This window comes from Myripristis murdjan, chromosome 8 (genome assembly GCF_902150065.1).
Source record: "Myripristis murdjan chromosome 8, fMyrMur1.1, whole genome shotgun sequence".
NCBI lineage: Eukaryota > Metazoa > Chordata > Actinopteri > Holocentriformes > Holocentridae > Myripristis > Myripristis murdjan.
The window spans coordinates 4,744,887-4,767,749 of record NC_043987.1 but is presented as its reverse complement, the minus strand read 5'-3'; the positions used below and the strand labels follow the sequence as shown (position 1 = coordinate 4,767,749).

The 22,863-nt window shown below is 40.3% G+C and overlaps 1 protein-coding gene across 1 annotated transcript; it reads left to right on the top strand.

Moving 5' to 3' along the window:
- The first annotated feature begins 2,534 nt into the window (after nucleotides 1-2,534).
- LOC115363040 (cytosolic phospholipase A2 zeta-like) lies at nucleotides 2,535-21,029 on the top strand. Its single transcript, XM_030057113.1, has 15 exons — nucleotides 2,535-2,711; nucleotides 4,542-4,652; nucleotides 5,142-5,284; nucleotides 5,930-6,116; nucleotides 7,290-7,395; nucleotides 8,247-8,372; nucleotides 9,965-10,030; nucleotides 10,170-10,235; nucleotides 10,319-10,483; nucleotides 10,564-10,710; nucleotides 11,830-11,913; nucleotides 12,047-12,201; nucleotides 12,403-12,574; nucleotides 13,449-13,627; nucleotides 21,019-21,029. The coding sequence occupies exons 1-14, from the start codon at nucleotides 2,535-2,537 to the stop codon at nucleotides 13,619-13,621; spliced, it is 1,878 nt and encodes a 625-aa protein (XP_029912973.1). The 3' UTR covers nucleotides 13,622-13,627; nucleotides 21,019-21,029.
- Nucleotides 21,030-22,863: the final 1,834 nt, after the last annotated feature.

The following is a 22,863-nucleotide window of genomic DNA, read 5'->3' as shown; positions in this document are numbered from 1 at the left end:
TTTTATATTCTAGTTTCTTCAAAATAGCCACCCTTTGCTCTGTTTTCCAACAGTCTTGAAGAAGTTCCCAGAGGTGTTTAGCACTTGTTGGCCCCTTTGCCTTCACTCTGCGGTCCAGCTCACCCCAAACCATCTGGATTGGGTTCAGGTCCGGTGACTGTAGAGGCCAGGTCATCTGCCACAGCACTCCATCACTCTCCTTCTTGGTCAAATAGCCCTTACACAGCCTGGAGGTGTGTTTGGGCTCATTGTCCTGTTGAAAAATAAATGATGGTCCAACTAAACGCAAACCGGATGGGATGGCATGTCGCTGCAGGATGCTGTGGTAGCCATGCTGGTTCAGTGTGCCTTCAATATTGAATAAATCCCCAAAAGTGTCACCAGCAAAACACCCCCACACCATCACACCTCCTCCTCCATGCTTCACAGTGGGAACCAGGCATGTGGAATCCATCCGTTCACCTTTTCTGCGTCTCACAAAGACACGGCGGTTGGAACCAAAGATCTCAAATTTGGACTCATCAGACCAAAGCACAGATTTCCACTGGTCTAATGTCCATTCCTTGTGTTTCTTGGCCCAAACAAATCTCTTCTGCTTGTTGCCTCTCCTTAGCAGTGGTTTCCTAGCAGCTATTTGACCATGAAGGCCTGATTGGCGCAGTCTCCTCTTAACAGTTGTTCTAGAGATGGGTCTGCTGCTAGAACTCTGTGTGGCATTTATCTGGTCTCTGATCTGAGATGCTGTTAACTTGCGATTTCTGAGGCTGGTGACTCGGATGAACTCCTCAGAAGCAGAGGTGACTCTTGGTCTTCCTTTCCTGGGTCGGTCCTCATGTGTGCCAGTTTCGTTGTAGCGCTTGATGGTTTTTGCGACTCCACTTGGGGACACATTTAAAGTTTTTGCAATTTTCCGGACTGACTGACCTTTATTTCTTAAAGTAATGATGGCCACTCGTTTTTCTTTAGTTAGGTGATTGGTTCTTGCCATAATATGAATTTTAACAGTTGTCCAATAGGGCTGTCGGCTGTGTAGTAACCTGACTTCTGCACAACACAACTGATGGTCCCAACCCCATTGATAAAGCAAGAAATTCCACTAATTAACCCTGATAAGGCACACCTGTGAAGTGAAAACCATTTCAGGTGACTACCTCTTGAAGCTCATCGAGAGAATGCCAAGAGTGTGCAAAGCAGTAATCAAGAGCAAAGGGTGGCTATTTTGAAGAAACTAGAATATAAAACATGTTTTCAGTTATTTCACCTTTTTTTGTTAAGTACATAACTCCACATGTGTTCATTCATAGTTTTGATGCCTTCAGTGAAAATCTACAATGTAAATAGTCATGAAAATAAAGAAAACGCATTGAATGAGAAGGTGTGTCCAAACTTTTGGCCTGTACTGTATATATATATATATATGTGTGTGTGTGTGTGTGTGTGTGTCTATCTATCTATCTATATAGATAGATAGATAGATACAGATATAAAGATATATAAAGATAGTCCAAACTTCCAAAAATTATCCCCACTTTATGGTAAACAGACTGCATTTCTAGTCTACTGACCACTCAAAACACTTTACAATGTTTGCCTCACATTCTCACACTGATGGCAGAGGCTGCCATGCAAGGCGCCTAGCTGTCCATCAGAAGTGGTGAGGGGTTCAGTATCTTGCTCAAGGACACTTTGACACGCTCTGGAGTAGCCGGGAATCTTCTGGTTACCGGACGACCGCTCTACCTCCTGAGCCATGCCGCCCTTTAGCCTTAGCTTTTCTTCTCTTTTCTCTTCAATTTTGAAAGAATCAGTTTCACCATCTTAACAAATTCCACTTTATTTCTTTTTCTTTTCTTTTTTTTAGGATTTCTTGTAGTATGTTTTAGAAGGAAATGATTTTGTGGTAATTTTCTTGTAATTTAATTTTAAATATATATTTACAGTAAATATCATTCCCTTGTCACTTTTTTGTGACTTTTTCCCTCTAATTTTATTATTATTTTTAAATTTATTAAAACATTTTTTGTCATTTTCAGGTCATTGTCTGGTAACTTTTTCCTAAATGTCTTGCTCATTTGCTCAGCACCTTTTCCCCTGTTTCTGAAAGAAATCAAGTGAATTGGCTGAGGTCTCACTGTGTTAAGTGGCGTTATGACAGAGGAGGATGGATCTGTTCAGGGTCAAGGCATGAACATGACTGCTGAACCAGATGTAAATTCAAGATCCCCTGCTGTATTTACAGTGGACAGACTGCTGCTCTGTGCTGATAACTGCAGGGTCAAAGTGATACGACAGACGTGCAGACTGTACTGTGGGAAGACGTGTGTCACATGCTCTGTTCCAAATGTACTGATGCATCTTGCTATTTCACATCACTGTTACTCCTTGATAAGTGTGTGTATGACAGCTGGGTATAAAATGGCTGGGAGCTTCCCATTCCACAGCTGCCACACGGACAAACACCAAGAAAAATCCTTGACCGTGTCAGCTCATTTGCTGAATATTTTCACAATAAAGTCTCTCCAGCAGCGATAACCATGCAGTGTGGAAACGGCAGCTTGGCTGCTGGGCTGCTCTGTATTTGTGTTTGGATGATGGGACCTTTAGGCCAGCCTGTGGGAAACACGGAGAACAAGGCAACACCAACCCCTGAGATGGCAGCAACATCAACAAACACCCCGAAGACGGAGAGGAAACCAACAACTGGCCCCAAGGTGAGGGATGGATGAAGTAGGCTAGTCTGGGACCAGGTGTAACACTTTGTGTCTCAGCACCAAAAAGTCAGTCTTTGCTTTAAATGTCTAAAATTACACACTAGTCTGCTACAAATAGCAGTTATTTCAGTATCTTATAACGTCATGTATGATATCACATGTCTTTATGAATTCTTGTCAAATACAAGGTTACAGACTACCTAGGGTAAGTTGTAATGCTACCCTCGTATATCACCATCTCTGTCAGCCGTTTCATTCCCAGCTTTAGGAAAATGGTCATTTGAGATGAGCAAAGATGGAATACATAAAATTTGATGTGAAGCAGCACTGTTTAATCCAGTACACATTCAATCATTTTAACTTCAGCGTTCTCAGTGCTAATCAGAATATAAACTTAGTCCTACAGATGGCTTTCTTACCTTTAAATCTTTTTTTTTTCCTTTTTTTCTTTTGGCTGAAAAATATTCAGCTTTGATTACAAAGCCATTAAACTGTACATGAGATCCAGGGGTAAAGGAGTATGTAACAGGGGTGATCACATGTCTCTAGCTTATCCCTGACTCAGATTCAGAATCAGAATACTTTATTAGTCCCAGAAGGGCAATTCATTTCTACAGTCAACCCATCCATAGTAACAAAAATATAGTATGGTAAACTGTTACAGTTAACCTCATGTTACAGTTATACCCAGTCTCCACTATACGACGTGCTCAGACTCTTTCTTAACCCAGAATCCAAAATGTCTGTGAGGAAGTCACGTATTTAGACCTTAGCTCCCTTAGACAGAAGTTGAATGATATCCATTATGTGGACAGAAGTATTGGGCCACACCTCTTAATCATTGAACTCAGGTGTTTTATTCAGTCCCATTGCTACAGGTGTATAAAATCCAGCAGCTAGCCATGCAGTCTGCCTTTACAAACATTAGCGAAAGAATGGCTTGTTCTAAAGAGCTCACTGAATTCCAGCATGGTGTTGTAATAATAATGTAATAGGAAGCCACCACTGCAACAAGTCAGTTGGTGAAATTTCTTCCCTCCTAGATATTCCACCATCAACTGGAAGTGGTATTATTGCAAAGTGGAAGTGTCCCAGAGCGGGGTTGCCGTGTGCTGAGGTGCATAGTGCATACAAATGCTCAATGCTTTGCTGACTCAATAACTGCAGAGCTCCAAACCTCCTCTGGCATTAACATCAGCACAAAAACTGTGTGCCAGGAGCTTCATGGCACACAGGCATGGCATGGCATGGCATTCCATGCCTATGGATTTAGAATATGATGTCATAATGTAGGTGTTATGTGTAAGTGGCCCAATACTCTTGTCCATACAGTATATATTAAAATATATGAGGTTTCCTATGAAAAATGGATGAAAAATTTAAAATAAAACTCAAACTGACCCTTTGAACCTTGAATGAAATTCCTTCCTTCATAAGTTCAAATTCCTTCATAAGTCTGAATTCCTTCATAAGTCTTGAAAAAGTATTACCTTGGCCTATGAAGATGTCCTTTTTTTGTATGTCAGACTAGCATTTTTTTATTTTATTTTTTTTAACACTTTTTAAAATTTGTTTTATATTTCACACTTTGTTTCATATTGTTACTGTCCATCCGTGGGCCCTTGGGTTTAACAAAAAACAGGTAAGAATTAATTATCGATGTATTAGGGCAAGCTTTGTCAAAATCTATAAAAACCAACATGTTTGTGTCAAGCTTAATTTCATGAGAAAATGATTTTGTATCAGGAAAGCTGCCTAATTTTTCCAATATTCAGGTTTTTCCTCTTGTAACTTCTCTTACATTTTCCCTCTTGTCCTGTGCTGTGGCAGATCTCTGTGCGTCAGTCGCAGTCTCTGTGCGCTGGCGAGCAGGACTTCATCCTGATGAGGAGAGCAGCTGTTGTGGAGTCGCTCAGCAGGCTGGGAGTCAGCAGCACTCAGGTACAGTACGAGGGAAGAAGAGTCATACTGCACTGCCCAGTAACAAGGCAAAGTGTGTAACAGAGCTGTTGGTCCACCACAGGACAGCCGGTCAGTGTGGCGCAGATGTGTGAAAAACAGTTTCATGAAAGAGCAGCAATGTGACGGGCCAGCTACGCGAAAACATGGCATCGACACAGTTTCTCTGGTGGATTGGCGGGTCTGTTACACACTTTGGCATGATAATGGGTTGCACTTTATTCTACGTCAAGAGTCAGCTTTTTCCCCAGAGACTCTTTCATGAGTGTCTTATTTTTTTGACAGCTTGACCAAGCAGCAACTCCCTCATGGAAAATGTGGTCTTCAATTTGAGAAAGCTGATATTCATCCATTTCTGTATGTCTGTTTCTCATCTGCTCGTTCCCTTATCTTTTACCATCTGTTCCTCCCATCTCTCTCTCTTTCTCTCTCTCTCTCTCTCTCTCTCTCTCTCTCCCTCCCTCCATCCAGGACTCGGTTCCCCATGTTGCCCTGCTGGGGTCAGGAGGGGGGCAGAGAGCAGCGGTGGCTCTGCTGGGTTCCCTTTACCAGATGCAGGAAGAAGGTCTGCTGGACACTGTGCTCTACCTCGGGGGAGTTTCTGGCTCCACATGGTAATAATAATATAATAACACACACACACACACATGCACACACACACACACTTTGTTTTTCTATTTTTTGAGGACTTTTTTTATTGAATTATTGGAAATACTGGAAATGACAAGAAATTTTGTTTATATAAAAAATAAAATAAAAAAAAATTACATGGCAATGATCATAAAAATTTGGGGAGAAAAAAAGACTAGAAATACATATTTGTAAAGATTATGTAGCAAGTACAGGAACACACACACATTCACACACAGAGAATGCATTTAATGCACTTATACACTCAATGGGTCAGTCTATCTGTTCGACACTTAACTCAGAACAGGCAAATGTATTTCTAAATCTATTGGATGGATTTCATGGCATCTGAGAGCATGAAAAATGTCAATTTTGGTGTCTCAATGACCTTTCCTTTCCTTCTTCACCAAGCGCAACCATCAGTTAAAATTTTGACTTGTTTGTAATCTCACATTTTTAGGAGATTGCCATGATTCCTCCTGAGTGCATTAATACTCTCTGAAGGAAGACTGAAGCAGCACATTATTTATTATAGAGTACACACTCTCTCTCTCTCTTTCTCTCCCTCTATCTCTCTCCCCCTCCTGTGTGTGTGTGTGTGTGTGTGTGTGTGTGTGTGTGTGTGTCAGGTCCATGGCGTCCCTGTACAGCGACCCCTGGTGGAGCAGCAACATGGAGCGAGCGATGTCCAGGCTGTCAGGACCTGATGTGAGCCTGGATGAAGCTCTGGCCTGGCTGGGCCAGAGGGCCAAGGGGGAGGACTTCTCCCTCAGCGACATCTGGGGAGTCCTCACCTCCGCTGGGATCATGAAACAGGTCAGCAGTGTTCACTCACTCTGAAGGTAAAGCCAGGCAGCGAGGCTGGTGCTTCTTATGACCTGCATGAGATGTGAAAATGTGAGCTATGATTAAGAGACCGGTAGGGAGTCAGCACCAAACTGATTGTCACTGATGTGTGATTCTCCACCAGGCCTGGGTTTAGTTTAGAATACATGAATGAATACATGAAATAAAATACATTGCTATGCGGTTTGGGGTTGTTATGGTCAGGCGTGATGTGGTGTTGTGTTCTTCAAACCAGTACAAGTAACAGGAGCAAAAAAATTAAACGTGATTAAATATGAAAATAATCACTGACAAATTTATTTCTCATTTTTGCAGCTACAGAGCCCTCTGCTTAACTCATTTTTGTCTGCAGGTAAAATTTCAAATTCCCTCCACAGCCTTTGAAGACCCAGCTGTGCTAAGCACAAGGAATTTTTATAATCTGTCTGAGTCTGCAGCGCAGGTTTTTCTTGACACTCTGTTTTTAGTAGCTAGTTACAAGGGTTCCATGGTTACCACCATTTACAACACAGTTTTTATGAAAAAAAAAGATAAATAAAATGAGAGACTCCTTGTGACTAACGACTAATGATACTGCAACGACTGATGTAGAAATGGCTGCCTCTCAAAAATGACAAGGATGTTTGTCTAATGCTTGGTAGTGCTGGATTTAGCTGAATGGCAAAAATATGTGCATGTATCTGGCATAAATGTGATATTTAGTATCTTAAATTAATTTTAGACTACATTTAAAAATGTATATGTATAAAAATATGTGAAATCCAGTTTTGTTTTTTGGCATGTACGTTCACAATTCCAACAGAAAATTTTGTTTTTTAATTTCTATCTCTAGCAGAGAAAAATCTGGTGCATTAAACAATTAATGAATGGATGAATTGCTTTTGAAATGTACTAAGTATAAACCAGGTAACACAGTTTATTGTTTGGCTGGTAGAAGAGAAGCTGATCACAGGGGCTGTGGAGAGTCCCACTGGTGAGCACTGCCACCCGCCCTGCCATACATGGAGCTGGCAGTAGTTCAGGTGGTGCAGCATTTGTTGCAATAAATGTGTTTTCTCTAACATGAGAGTGTCTTGATTGAAATGCGAGAAAACTCTACGGCTGATGAAGATATCAGCCACCTGACATGTGTCTTCTCATCAGCTGGACTTGCGTCGTCTTTCTGAAGACTCTGACAGGAATGCCACCAACCCTTATCCCATCTACAGTGCTGTAGAGAGGAGCTGCCATCAGGCTGGCCCCACAAGAGGTGCTAAAGCACACACACACACACACACACACACACACACACACACACACACACACACAAAACAACATTCCTGAAAGGGCAATTGGCTGCTACACTCAACCCTCTGAAAAACTTGAATGAAATTCCTTTGATTTCTCTCAAATATATTTAGTAATCACTACCTTGACCTATGAAGATGTATTTTTTTTTGTTACTACAAGACCTTGTTGCAATTTTCACACATTTTTTTATTCCTAACATTTTGTACTTTTTAAGCTCTTTTTCTATCACTTTTATATATATTTTTTAACTTTCACTCAACTTTTTTTTACTCAGACTGTAAGTTTTTTCATTTTTATTTGTTTGATATTTTAGTAGTAATTACTATTTTTAAATATAATAGTTGTAATTATTTTTTTTTATTTTGATAAGATTCTGTACTTTCAAAAAAAAAAAAAAACAAAGTTTAAATTTTTTCAGAAAAAAAATTCTTAGGCTACTTGTACTATATGTCCTTTATTCATTTTGATATGTTATTTCTTTGTGTTTTTTTTTCATTACATCCATATTCATATCATATATTCAGATTAATTACTTATTAGTAATTTGTTATTCTTTTATATATATTTTTTTTCAATTATTCTTTTTTGGTATTTGTTACTGTGGTTTCTAACAAAAAAAAATGCATCTTCATAGGTCAATGCGGCATTTTTTTTCAATCATTTTGAAAAGAAATACAGAGATTTTGGTCAGAGGGTTACAGAAAACATGTTAGAGGATTAAATAATTTGTCTATATCACCAAACACTGATCTGCAGATTCTTTGTTTGAGGGTGTTTTAGTTTATTTCCTGTTGTTTTTCTGTGCCTCAGGTAAATGGTTTGAGCTGACTCCTCATGAGAGTGGCTTCACAGAGCTCGGCCTCTTTGTGAACACATCCCGTCTGGGCAGCACACACCTGGAGCCCGAGCTGCAGATGGACATGGTCAGCCTGCAAGGTGCGTCTGGATGACTCTCTGGGCTAAAAACACAGACCATATGCTATCGATTCCACTCCAGTCCTCAAACTGTCATCCGTCTTTCTTGTCTTTCTCTATGATGCCCTGTCTGAGAAGCCAAAGAAAGCCTAAAAACGAACGGTTCACCTGTGCCCTTTTGATCAAATCAGCCAGTAGAGGGTTAGACTCACCTGCAGTGGATCTCAACCTGGACGTCTGCAGCCTGTTGCACCAGTTACACCTGAGGTCTGACATAAGCCAGTCTGAACGCAAAGTCTCACTCCAAGTCCAAAGTCCCAGTTTACATATTAGTATAATTTTTAATGGTTGTACCCACTGAAATAGTTCCAAAATAGCGTTAAGTTAGATCTTAAATCTTACACAAGCCTCCTATTAGGTGTAAAATCCTTCGTTGAGTAGAGTGCATCAGTTTGACAGATGGGGAAACAAATCTAGCCCGTTGTACTTCGGCAGCACATCCTCCATGACAGACTGCATCCTTTTGATCAGTATGATCATTTAGATTTAACTCATGCTTTTATTTTCCCCAAGCAGAGATATAAAAAATCACAATGCTTAACAAAGGTAAATACAAAAAGGAATCCTTATAATATATCCTATGATCACTGTAAGCTGGCTTTGTACTCTATAACATTTGTCTTTGTTTGACATTTACAGTTTTACAATTGGTTTTAATTACACCATGTATGTTTGTGGCCACCCTAAGTCAGATGGTGTTAACATTTTAGAGGCCGTTGCTTTGTCAGAATATTTATTTTGGTTTGCCGGAGCAGGTGAAAACATCACACTCTGTGAGTGTTTTATTTAGTGGCCCCTTTACAGTCTACTAGTTAAGATGCAGTTAAGTCTCCACCTAACACCCTAACCTATGATAGAGGATGCATTCAGCTGGTGCAACAGGCTGCTGGACCGCTGCTTTTGGCTGGTGGCCATAAGATTTATGGGATGATAAGATTTCTACCATATAAAATGTATTCATCATTGATATTGTTCTGATTTATGTAAATTTTTTGCTGTTTTCTGAAGAAAATACTTGACTACTTTCAGTCACTTTTAGTTTTACAGTTCCCTTTGCCTAATGCATGCATTCAACAACCTGCACAGACAGACATATTGATGGATGTACGACCTGTGCATAACATTTTGCCACATTGAGCCTGTTGAATTTCTATAACATTATCAGGGCCATGGGATCTTCATCCCATTATTATATTGGACACCCAAAAAGTGGAATACAGTACATTTGATCTTATCAATATGTTTTAACAATGGCAGCCTTTCAGTCCCAGTTCCACCAACCTATATGGCAACCATTAACTACATGAATACTCATAAACCACACAACTGGTAACTGGCTGTGTAAAGAAAACCCAGGGGAGTATTTTCTGGTGAGGTGACTGTTTCACTTCACCTGATTTCAAGTCATCAAAACACAACAGTGCTGCTGCTTTTAGGAAAACTAATGTGGGCGACTTTATTCTAGTGATGGAATACTGGTGTGAAGAAAGTTTGAAGTCTCTGAAAGTTCATTTTCATATTGTAGTATGTGGGTGTTTTGTTGTCTTATGAAGGTGTAATGGGCAGCACCTTGGCAGATGAACAGATCCTGGTAAACAGTATGCCTGATTGGCTGAAAGGTATTTTTGTTTTTATTTTTACTCTTATAAAACAAATAGGAGAATGAGAAAAATAATGCTTGTATCTGAATATTTTAATGGTAGGTAAGCTCGATGTGTGTGTGTGTGTGTGTGTGTGTGTGTGTGTGTGTGTATTCAGGTTTGGTGGGCACTTCATTTACTGATGAAAACAACCTAATGGATTTGATTCTCCTCTGGACTGAAGGTAAGAAATTTTTTAATAAAACATATTTGCAAAAATTCTAATACGTTTGACACTGCTGATGATGTTTGTGTGTGTCTATTTAGATTTTTCCACATCAGTTCCAGTGCAGATTAACAGTTTCTGGGATGTTCTGGACTTGTATAGCCGTGGATACCACAGTCTTGTCAAGCTGGTCGCCCTGATCAGAAACTACGTGGAGGATCCCATCGCTCAGTATGAGCTGGACAACCTGCAGAAAACACTGAGAGGTGCTACTTCTAGTGATGATGATGATGGGCAGCAATAACTGAATGGAAAAGGCTTTACTCTACCTAATCTTAATTTGCAGAAAATATGAACCCGAACCTATTTGGATCATTTGGGCAAAAGAGTCCAGAGAGAAAGAAGCAGCTGTTTGAGCAGTGGAGTCAGGAAATACTGAAGCCCATCCAGACCTGGAGCCAGAGTCTGCAGGAGGGACCGTTCAAAGAGTCTGGTCAGTGTCAGTGCCGTTACGCTCTTTAGCCAAGTATCTGCGCTGTTACATTACTTTACCCATTGATCATCATTGTTACATTTTTAGATTAAAAAAAAAAAAAATCCCTTGCACAGTATTGATTTTGAGAACTTTTTAAGCAAAACAGTGACATGGTCTGTCACACTATGTGACACTATTTGCCAGAAAAGTCAAACGTAACATGTAAACACAACAGTGAGTACTATTTTACTGTTTCAAGATGTATTAACTTTGGGTGCAAAAGAGCCTCAGTAGACAAGGGAACTAGCCCCAAATATGCAGCATAGTAAACACTGGAAATAATTAATGCTCGTAATAATGAGAACCCTTATTATTCATTATCTGGTCTTGCATTGAGAAAATCAGTTCTGTACTACCATTTAACAGAATGACTGGCACATTAATATTTTTATGTTTAAATAGTCTTTTTTAGTGAATGGCCTCCGTCATAAGCTTTTGTTCTTTCACAGAATGGCTGTAGCTTGGTTTAAAGCGGATCTGCAAGCTGTAAAATTTTTAAAATATAAAGTGCTGTAACATTCATGGATTTTCTTAGGGTTTTTTTTTTTTTTTCAAAGCAGTTGTCAGTATCATAATTTTTTTTTCAGTGTCACTTACTGACTTATTGACTTTTTGCAAAACGAACTCACTGAAGCCTCCTAGTGTAGACGTATTTGTTTGCCTTTTTATTCTTCAAAAAGATTCAGGCACAAAATACCAATGACAGTTGAGGAGCTGGACCTCTTCTGAAAGCTTAGGATGTCCGCTGCAAGATTCCCATGTTCCATTTTAGATCAGTCAGAAGCTATTGATGGAAAATGTCCCGTTTTGACCAGAAGGCATGTCAAAGCTACGGCTACCTCAGACTTTTGATCTCTGGTAACAAACTTTGATTGACAGTTTCCTGAATAATGAATTATGAATGAAATATGTCTTGCCTTCTGTCTCAGAATGATTAGCTGATGTTGAACAGGGATCAGTTCTGGTGGTTCTAGTTTTAACACAGTAGTGGTTTTCATAGTTTTTTGGTTTGATCATGAGCCATTATCTAAATGTAATCTTTGTTTCTTTTGGTTTTGTCTTTGCTTTTCTTCTTAGTCTCCTGGTTGATCCAAAAAGTCCTCCCTCTGATTGGCAGATGGGACTGGGGAAAAACTCCAAACTTCCTCTACCAATATCCAAGTGAGAGGGCAGCTAAATGTCTCTAAACCATCATCACCAAGATAAATTCTGTTTATGACATATATTCATTTTACAGTGATTCTGATTATTTGGTGACAAACGAATTGACTAACTGCTATGTGTTGCTGGGTAGATGCTATGGTGCCGTCGTGCCTCAGGTCTAAAGAGCACATCCACCTGACGGACGCTGGCATTATGCTCAATATGCCTTTCCCTCCCTTCCTGGGAGACAAGAGAGACACAGACCTGCTCATCGCTTTGGACTTCAGTGCTGGGGATGTGTTTGAGGTGACACGACACGTGTGTGTGTGGTGGTTGTTTAAAGCCACTTCATTTTTAGGTTAAAGTTTACAAGGATACACAAGACTGTTCAGACAAGCAACCATGTTCTTTAGACGAGAACCACAGCCTTAGGAATCATAACAAACCAACAGGTTTCTGTCTACATTTTTTTTTTCCCTTGAACTAAACCCACTGCTCCTTCCACAGACTGTGACTCTGGCCAGAGACTATGCAGCCAAGGTGAACAAGCCTTTCCCAGAGATAGATGACAAAGTCCTGGAGGACAAAGACTGGCCCAAAGACTGCTACGTGTTCCAGGGAGAGGGGAAGCAGCCCACCATCGTTTACATGCCACTCTTCAACAGAAACAACTGCAAAGGTCTGACACACACACACACACACACACACACACACACACACACACACCTGGTGGATGATTTTGCCCCATAATCAGACCCTGAGTTAACAACTTGCATTGAAAACTTGAGAGTGTTCATGCATTTGTTCTAAAATCATTTCAAAATTGTCACAGCACCACATACAGGCTGATAGTAAATGTTAAGAGTAATACTAAGGGATTGCATAACATATATTCATGATTAAACATGATTGGACTGTAGGTTTTACAGTTATGACAGCTAGCAGTGTTTGGCTTTGCTGCAGATTTTTGCTCAACAACTTCATCAGAGAAGTTGCAGTATTGCTAGAATGCTAACCTGCTTGTCAGTGTCAAATAAGGGCCTCTGTGGGTTTTTGTTAAATTTGTGACACTGCCAAAGAAACACTAGCTCACTGTGTGTGTCCGTGTTTCGTTTCACCTGCTGTTTTACTGGAAGTTACCCACTTGGAACTTTCCAACTTCAGAGTACAATGGAACAAAACATAAATTCAACAATGGACATGAACTGTCTTTCTGAGTAGGAAGCTCATATTTATGGTTTTAACAATATGGCATGAACACAGTAGCTACTCTAGCTATAGAAAAACATAAGTCAGAAATGTCTGATCATAATGTTTTGATAATAAATGAATTTTTTTTTTTTTTTCATTTCTTATATCCGTAACAGACATTTTTTCACAGCAGCCTTTGACATGAACAGATGTTACTAATGACATTAATTGTGTTTTAATCATGGCTGTTGTGGAAAAGGTCTGATGCTGATAAGATGACTTTTTAGTGTGGGATAATCATGTTTAGATAGATGATTTTTTTATGAGAGCCCTGAGCAATCATTTGTGTTATTCCAATCTAGATGCAGAAGAGGTGCGGCAGAGGATGAAGGAGTTCTCCACCTTTCAGCTTCCCTTCAACCAGGAGAAGATCAGCTCCCTGTTGGAGATCGCTAAAGACAACATGAAGAACAACAAGGAAACCATCCTGAGGGAGATCAGCAAGGCTGTTGAACGCAGACAGAACAAGAGGTAGGGCTCTGTGAGTGTGTTCATGTGTGTGTGTCTCTGTGTGTGTGTGTGTGTGTGTGTGTGTGTGTGTGTCAGAGAGAGAGAGAGAGAGAGAGACACTGCTCTGGGCATGGGTGAGACAAAAATCAATGAACTTCTGCCTCTTTGCATTTGGTACACTTTTCTACTCACCCCCTGCCTCTTCATTCTCCTTTCCTTTATTTTCCACTACTACTTCTTTTACCTCTGATACATCTACTTCGAATGTTAATACTAATACTACCACTACTACCATTACTACTGCTATATCTCCTTGTGCTACTACTACAACAACTATCACTATTCCTACTACAAATGTAATACTAATACAACTACCAATACTAATACTAATACAACTACAACTACTTCTAACATATCTACTACTTCAACTGGTATTATTTATATTACTATTACTACTACCATTTCTACTACAGGTTGCCTACAGGCTCTGATGTCTTCACGTCACTTCAGAAGACAGTTTGGGTCTGACAATCAGCTCTTACCAGGAAACCAGGAAATCTACATTCATATTTTCATTTTTTTTGTTATTTATTACATTATGCATAGACATGTATTTAACCACTTAACCAGATGATATAGCATCAGTAATTACAAATGAATAAATAAATAAATGAATAAATAATAAAAACTCTGACAGGACTTGAGTGTTAATGGGAAACTGCACCTATCTGACTGTAAAACAGATGTGGATGTGTTTGGATGCAGGAACATAAGGCTGACACTAGAGGTCACTCTTTATTCACAGTATTTTCAATTGTTTCTACATTGTACTGTGTTCTTCAAGCATGTTTTTATTATCATATGGTAACAGACATTTTGTGATGTTTACTCAACTATACTGTGATATGCAATGTAATATTAACATCCAAAGATGGATATGGCCCAAAGAACATAATGGCAGTTTTTGATTAAAAATATTTGAGAGGTGTTCGTCTGTGTTGACCAGTGTTACAGGTTCTGCATTGGTTTATTCATTTGGCTTTAAATGTACCATGTCTCATGTGTTGAATGAACCTGAATAATTATTTCTCACTCTGAAAAAAAAGTGTCACAAGTGCACAATGAAAGTAAAACAGAGGCTCTCTCAAAAATTAATGCTAATGAAAAAAAAAAATAGTAGCAGTAATGCAGGTTTTTCTCCACTGGTATTATTTTCAGTCACTTGTCAGTGCGCTCTCTCTCTCTCTCTCTGTGTGTGTGTGTGTGTGTGTGTGTGTGTGTGTGTGTGTGTGTGGGTAGGTGGGAGGGGGATGGGGGTCCAAAGATGAGGTCATGGCATTCCCGTTAATAACTATGGATCAGTCCTGTGTTGACCCTTCAGCAATTCAAAGGTCGATATTGATTTCTGGAGATATTATTGATTCTCTATTTAAAGTTGATTGGCTGGTGAGCTATTGATTATGTGGGATGTGTTGACAGGATACCCACTATTGATTGTAGATGGAAAAGTTATTTTTAACATACCTTCCATCACAGAGTACTGTCATACCATTCCATTGCAATTGAAATCAAGAATATAATCCAGAGGTTCACTAACATCAGATGATATCATCCATATAGTATGGGATTATTTTGTTCCAAAACCCACAGAAGATGAAATAAAACAATTTTCTAAATTTGCATAGATAGATAGATAGATACAGTAGATAGATAGATAGATAGATAGATAGATAGATACATAGATACATAGATAGATATTAAAAGCCTTTTTTCATCCTTTAACATGTCATTACTGAGTGATCAGTCTATTTTCCATAAAATTGTAGTTCACTAAGTGAGAATGGCTACTTTAATGTGATGACATCACTATAATCTCCCTTCAAGTAATGCATCACTAGCTAAACCTGTTATTGATTATGCAGTTAAATGTTATTGGCTTATAGGTAATCAGAGCAAGGGTGTAACCACAGCTGGGTCCCATAGTAATGACATCATTTTTGGTGGTGGTGTTGTGAGCACCGTGTGATTCTGTTTAAAGGACCACATCAGTGATTTTAGCGCAATTCCACTAAATGTGTAAACTGCACACACAACTGCTAATCTTTTCCCAAAGTTGTATTTTAAACATCTGATATTATTTTTCCTGCCTTTTATCCAGCCGTTGGTTTCCATTCATTCCGCTATGATATGAAAATTAACTTTCAGAGATTTCAGACTTTCCTCCACTGTGATAAAGTCCTCCACATTAGTTTTCCTAAAAGCAGCAGCACTGTTGTATTTTGATGGCTTGAAATTACGCAGAGTGAAACGGTCCCTCCACCAGGGAAAATAGTCCTGAGAAATGTTTCCTTTCCTGGTTTATGAATGGCATTGACTTTGTTAGCCACAGAAGCAGAACATTATCAGAACATTAACATTCAAATTTGAGAATGGATTTTGATTAAACGTTGCAAAATCTTTAGTACTCCTGCACGTTTTGCAAAACTGTGTGTTCCAATGTAAAAAGTGGGCGGATTGCAATAAATAGCTCAAACATTCAAATCACTCGTGTGGTCCTTTTTAAATGACAAAAGCAGGCGCTAAAATAGATGGTGCAGTACAAATGAAATTTGATGACAAACAACAAAATAATTTTGTTTGTATGGTTTCCTGTGTTAAATAAAAATTTCAAATTTTCTTAATAATGAATACACTGTGAGTCCAAATCATGTCTTGTATGAATCTCATGCATCACCTGGAAGAGCAATCTTTTTTTTTTTTTTTTTTTTGTATTTATTTTATTTTATTTTGTGGTAGGCAGTGAGGCCATGCGCGATCTCAGTCCCACAAGAACACCCGCTCAAGGAAGGAGTTTCAGTGATTCAAGCAGCAGTGGCAGTCTGGCTTCCGCGAGGCTCCGCTACTTCTTTGTGTGTGTGTGTGTGTGTGTGTGTGTGTGTGTGCACCATTCATTATGGATGAAGCTCCCCAGTGCTTTCCAGTGTCAGATGTGCTTTTCTTTTCTAAGCCACTCGGAGATGAACCAAGTTGCTCACTCTTTCTCTCTCTCTCTCTCTCTCTCTCTCTCTCTCTCTCTCTCTCTCTTTTTTGGGCCTAAACGCTCCTCCTGTGTGATGCTAATGTGGTGTAAAAGCTGCAGACTGAATCATAGAGGAGACTAAACTATAGCTATGAGTCAAACACACATCTCTGGTCTGGGCTTTGCCTACATTTATACCTGAGTCATGATGGCATTTGAGAAAACAAACACTGGTCTCTCTGCTCCCCCATGCTGTTTTTTTTTTTTTTTTTTTCCAAGCCAAACAGACCTATAAGATGTGTGAGTCACGTTTTTTTCAGTGGGTGGAAAAATGAATTCAGTTTAAACATCCAATATACACGTTTTTTCACATGTAAATAACATTAAAAATAGTTTGAGTCTGCATTCCACGTTTTCCCACCACACACACACACACACACACACACACACACACACATATTCTAGTCATAACTGTCTCCATCTTATTGACCATTGCATGCATGCTTATATCAGTTTGTGTACGTGCTCTCGTCTTTTTTGAATTAGAGTGTGAGTGGTGTGCATCTGGTGCGTGCTGGGTGCTGTGTGTGTGTGTGTCTGTGTGTGTGTGTGTGTGTGTGTGTGTGTGTGTGTGTGTGTGTGTGTGCGTGCGTGTGTGTGTGTGTGTGTGTGTGAACAGGTCAACAGGCAGAACACAGGGACAGGAAAAGAACCAAATGACAAAGGCAATTAGCCTGTTACTGGTTTCTGACTGAGGTCATCGGCACAACGATGATGTCACCTCATCTGTGTGTGTGTGTGTGTGTGTGTTTGTACAATAACACAACATTTTCTATGAAAGTTATATTGCATGGCATGTACAACTGTTTGTGTGATTACATCTGCATTTCTGCCTTAGTCCTAAACAGATTACTATTAATATTAGCTAGTTATAACATCTGCTCCATCCTGAATTATGAATTTTGCTTAGTTTATACATGCTGAAGGAATATGAAGCTGCATTTGTTGTCAGTGAGCGATTAGAAATTGGGAAAAAAAAAAAAACAACAACAACAACAACAACAACAACCGCAGATTTACTTTGTTTTCTGTCGTCTTTTGAGAAAATCTGCAAATGTTTCTAGAACCGACACACTACCAGCAGCCACTCTGACATGAAATAGCAGGTAAACAGTTCTAGTTATTTCTAACAGAGCACAGGTCCTGGTGCTGTGAGACTCTGCTGCTCTTAAATGGAACTAAACCTTACTTAATGTCATTAGCCTGTGTTTACCTGCTGTTTCATGCCAGTATGGCTGCTGTGGAAAAGGTTTATTCAGCTGCGCTCTTGTGGATTCACCACTTCATACATTCTAACGTTGTTGTACGATGACACGCAGGGCTGGAAAACATGAAGTAAACAAGAGCAAATCACCGTGCCCAAGAGCATTATCATAGTTGTTCTTATGTAATTATTAAAATCAGTGAAGATACACCAGACTCTCTCTCTCTGGGCTTTGCTGATTTCAGGCTGCAGTAGACTGTAAGTGTAGTTCCGTCTCCTCCCTGCAGGAGGCGTCAGCAGCTGTCCCACACAGAGCAGGGCCACGCTGCTGTGCCCTCTGCACGCACCACCGAGCCTGCTGGCCCACAGGGCTTTTAGATGTGTGTGTGTGTGTGTGTGTGTGAGTGAGTGAGTGTGTGTGAAAGAGAGAGGGAGAGAGGAGTTATGTATCTCCTTATGTAACTGATAAATGAGTCGGGTCGAAGAGAAAGTCATTGGAGTCAGTGGAAAATGTAAGACTAAAATCTAAAGTGCAGGGATGATCTCTCTCTCTCGCTCTCTCTCCCTCCCTCCCTCTCTCTCTCTCTCTCTCTCCCTCCTTCTCTCTCTCTCTTTCCCTCTCTCTATCTCTCTCCCTCCCTCCCTCCCTCCCTCCCTCTCTCTCTCCCTCTAACACTTTGGTGCATAATTTTAGCCAAAGTGCCTCTCTGCATGTATTCTTAGTAGATAATCCCAACATGTGCATATTCCAGTAAAATGTCTTAATACTGACTACATTTATTCCCTTGCCTTTAATCTTAACCCTTCCAACTTGCCTTCGTAATTCCAACCCCTTAAAGAACTATCAGCTATCGAATTTGCAAACTACAAATGTGCAAAACTTCATTTTTTGAGTGTTTGGTCAAAAAGTCAGGTTGTTTTCAAAATGACATACATGACCGTCAGTCTGAAGAAGGGCTTGTATTATAACTGCTCTGGTCTCTGGATCACTTCAAAAATCGGACTACTAAAGGATTTGTGAAGGCAAAGTTGAACTTTGGTAAAATGTTGGGTTGAACACTTTTCTGTGATATGAATCCACATGGTGGTGAATTTCAAAGTAACAAGTCCCAGTACCCATTTTTGCATGTAATTTCAAGTTGTTCCTTGTTGTGTTTTATATTGACATAATCTACTTTGTTGGCATTTGTTTATGTGCTGGAATTTTTATTTTAGGACCTTTTTTGCTATGTGAAGTGAACGTAGAGAGACACAAATTCATTACTGTGGATAAGGGGAGCACAGAGCAACTAATGAGAATATTTTACCACCATGTGGACGCCTAGGGAACTAGACAACTCAAAACTCTACCAAAGTCCAAGTTTGCATTACTTAACGCTTTGCCACATTTACCTCATTAACCATTATATTTACTTTTTTAGAATTTTTAATACATTTGTTTTGATTTAGCTTTCCACTTTTAATGGCAGGTTTTGAAATTAAATTTACCCATTTTGAAAATAAAATGCACACATCTGCAAAACTGGCTGTAGATACAGAGCGTTTTTTCTGGTAGTTTGAGTGAGAAATTAATTCTGGAATTTCGAAACTGGTCACTGAATGTATGTTGTGTCAAAGCAATTTAAAAAATCATTCTCTGTGGTCCACAGAGGGCGCTGCCGTGGTAACTGTGTGAAGAGTTTTGGAAATATAAAATCAGTATTATGAAATGCTCGTGAATGATTGTGAAAACGTACATTAGTTAAGAAACAGTACCAAGAGAAAAGTAGTGATTTTTCTGGTTTGTTTCCTTTGCAGCTATTTGTTTTAGTCAATAAATTGTGTGTTTTGACATTTTGAGATGAGTGGGCATATTTCAGACGGCTTTCAGCCTTTAAAAAAATGGTAGGATTAGGGAACTTTGGCATTGTCACAAAAAAATAATAGGCGACTACTGTATTAAATGAATCTCAGCTTAAAAATCAATGAGCTTAGTATAATCATTGACTCACTCTGGAGAATTTTCTTCAGCTTTCTGTCCTTGTGAGGACAGTTGTTTTTTCTCTGTCACACACACGCACACACACAGTGAATGAGAGACAGACCGATACCCCATAAAGCACTAACCTACTTTTCTTTTCCCCATTGTGTCTCAGAGAACAAGAAATATGACTGTGTCCTTCAGACACACAAACACCTTTTACTCTTCCTGTCATGATGCACAGGCTTCATTATGAAGATCGTAAAATTCAGTATAATTATGATTAAGTCTTAGGTATAACTATGAGGAAGTACAGAATTTTAATCTTAAGTAGTGTAAAGTGTAAATTTGTAAAGATGTATGGGTCAAAATCCTCAGAGCATGTAAACTTTAGAGCAGGTTCCATGAACACACAAAATATATCAACTATTTTCATGTCACAATATTCAGAAGTAATTATTTTGGTTAGCAACACATAAGGTTACATTACAGTAGATGCACTATTTTGTGCTCACTAGTTTTTTTTTTTTTTTTTTTTTTTTTTTTTTTTTTAGATTTACCCCCTTTTGTTATAAACTTAAATTACCATACCAGTGATTTTGAAAGTTTGGACCACCACAATTATAATTTCTACAATTACAAAAACTCCTTCCATGAGTTCCACGATTACTATTTTCCAGCATAGGGACCGTTTCACTCCACCCAATTTCAAGTCATCAAAACACAAGAGTGCTGCTGCTTTTAGGAAAACTAATGTGGAATAAAGTCTTATTAGAGTGATGGAATAGTGTTGTGAAGAAAGTTTGAAGTGTCTGAAAGTTCATTTTCATATTGTTATGGAATGAATGGAAACCAATAGCTGGAGAATAGGGAAGAAACATGATATCAGAGTTTGGTAATCTAGGAAATCTATAGATTTCTCTGCTGCAGCTTCTTGCTAGCCTTCAGGACAGTCTGTTTTCAGTCTCAAAACCATTACAAATGTACTTTTTGACAACGAGAAACTGACAACACAGGTTAATATATTCACAGGACGGCCATCTGATGTCACGCTCAGAGTGGAACCTCAAATTCTCTAATCATGTTGCTGCTGCCTTTTTTGTAACAATAGGGAATCTGACAAAATGTTATCATTTCAGCACTTCCTCATTGATCAGCAACTGAGAAAACAATGGATAGTAAAAATCTGGATGGATATTGGGCCATATGTCATAGTAAAACAACATATTTGATCACCTATTTATAACCATTAGACAATTTGCCTCCCTGAACATTCGGGTAGCAGGGGGCAAATCTCTGACTGTTGTGATGGCGTATGTGCCGAATAGCAGTTCGGAGTACCCAGCCTTCCTAGAAACACTGGGAAGTGTCCTAGTGAAGGCACCACCTGGGGACTCTGTGGTATGCTGGGCAACCTCAACACTCACGTTGACAATGATGGGGAAACTTGGAGGGGGGTGATTTGGAGGAATGGCCTACCTGATGAGAACCTGAGCGATGCTTTGTTGTTGACTTCTGTGCGAGCCATGGATTGTCCAAAATGAACACCATGTTCAAGCATAAGGAGGCTCATAAGTGTACCTGGTACCAGAGCTCCTTAGGCCAACGGTCAATGAGTTTGTAGTCATTTGTAGTCAACTTTGTAGCCGTGTGTTCTGGACACAGAGGAGCAGAGCTGTCAGTCGATCACCACCTGGTAGTGAGTTGCATCAGATGGCAGGGGAGGCTGCCGGACAGACCTGGTAAACCCAAGTGGGTACTGAGGGTGAACCAGGGACGTCTGCCGGAGGACTCTGTCCAGAAGGTCTTTAACTTGCACCTCTGGAGGAGCTTCTCTCTGATCCCCAAGGAAAGATGGGGACATGGATTCTGAATGGACCTGGTGGTGGACACCATGGGTGAGAGAGGCTGTCAAGCTGAAGAGGGAGGCCTACCGGGCTTAGTTAGCATGGAGCACTCCGAAATCAGCTAAGAGGTACTGGCAGGCCAGAGGGGCTGCAGCAACAGAGGTCATGTAGGCAAGAATCCGGGTATGGGAGGAATTCAGGGAGGCCATGGTGAGGGACTTTTGGCTGGCCTCAAAGAGCATCTGGCAAACCGTCAGGCAACTCAGGAATGTTCTGACCTCAACTGACGATGTAGTTGGACGGTGGAAGGAGCACTTCGAGGAGCTCCTAAACCCTACTGACATGCCTTCTGGGGAGGAGACAGGACCCGAGAAATTGGAGGGGGTCTTGCATATTTCCCTGGCAGAGGACAATGAGATGGTTGGGATACTCCAAAGTGGCAAAGTGCCAGGCGTGGACGAGATCCGCCCTGCATCCCTGAAGCTGTGACCTCATCAGGCTGTGACCTCAGCAGTCACTGGGGTAGTTTGCCCCAGTGACTGCGAAGTGGTCAGGATGAGGATCACTACCTCTAAGTCTAAGGCCATGGTTCTCTAGCGGAAAAGGGTGGTTTGCCCTCTCTAAGTGGGGAAAGAGGTATTGATTCAAATGGAGGAATTCAAGTATCTTGGGGTCTTGTTCATGAGTGAGGGTAGGGTGGAGTAGGAGATTGATGAGCGGACTGGGGCAGCAGCGGTGGTTATGCGGTCACTGTATTGGACCGTTGTGGTGAAGAAGGAGCTGAGCCAGAAAGTGAGGCTTTCGATTTACCGGTCGATCTTTTTTCCAACCCTCACCTATGGTCACAAGCTCTTGGTAGTGACCGATGGAATGAGACTGCAGATACAAGCTGCAGAAACGGGTTTCCTCCGCAGGGTGGCCAGGTGCACCCTTAGGGATAGTATGAGGAGCTCGGACATCTGTGAGGAGCTCGGAGTAGAGTCGTTCCTCCTCCACATTGAAAGGAGCCAGTTGAGGTGGTTCAGGCATCTAGTCCGGATGCCTCCTGGCCACCTCCTGTTGGTGGTGTTCCGGTCACGTCCACCTGGGAAGAGGCTCCGGGGCAGACCCAGGACACGCTGGGGGGACTATGTCTCCTGGCTGGCCTGGGAACACCTTGGGATTCCCAAGGAGGAGC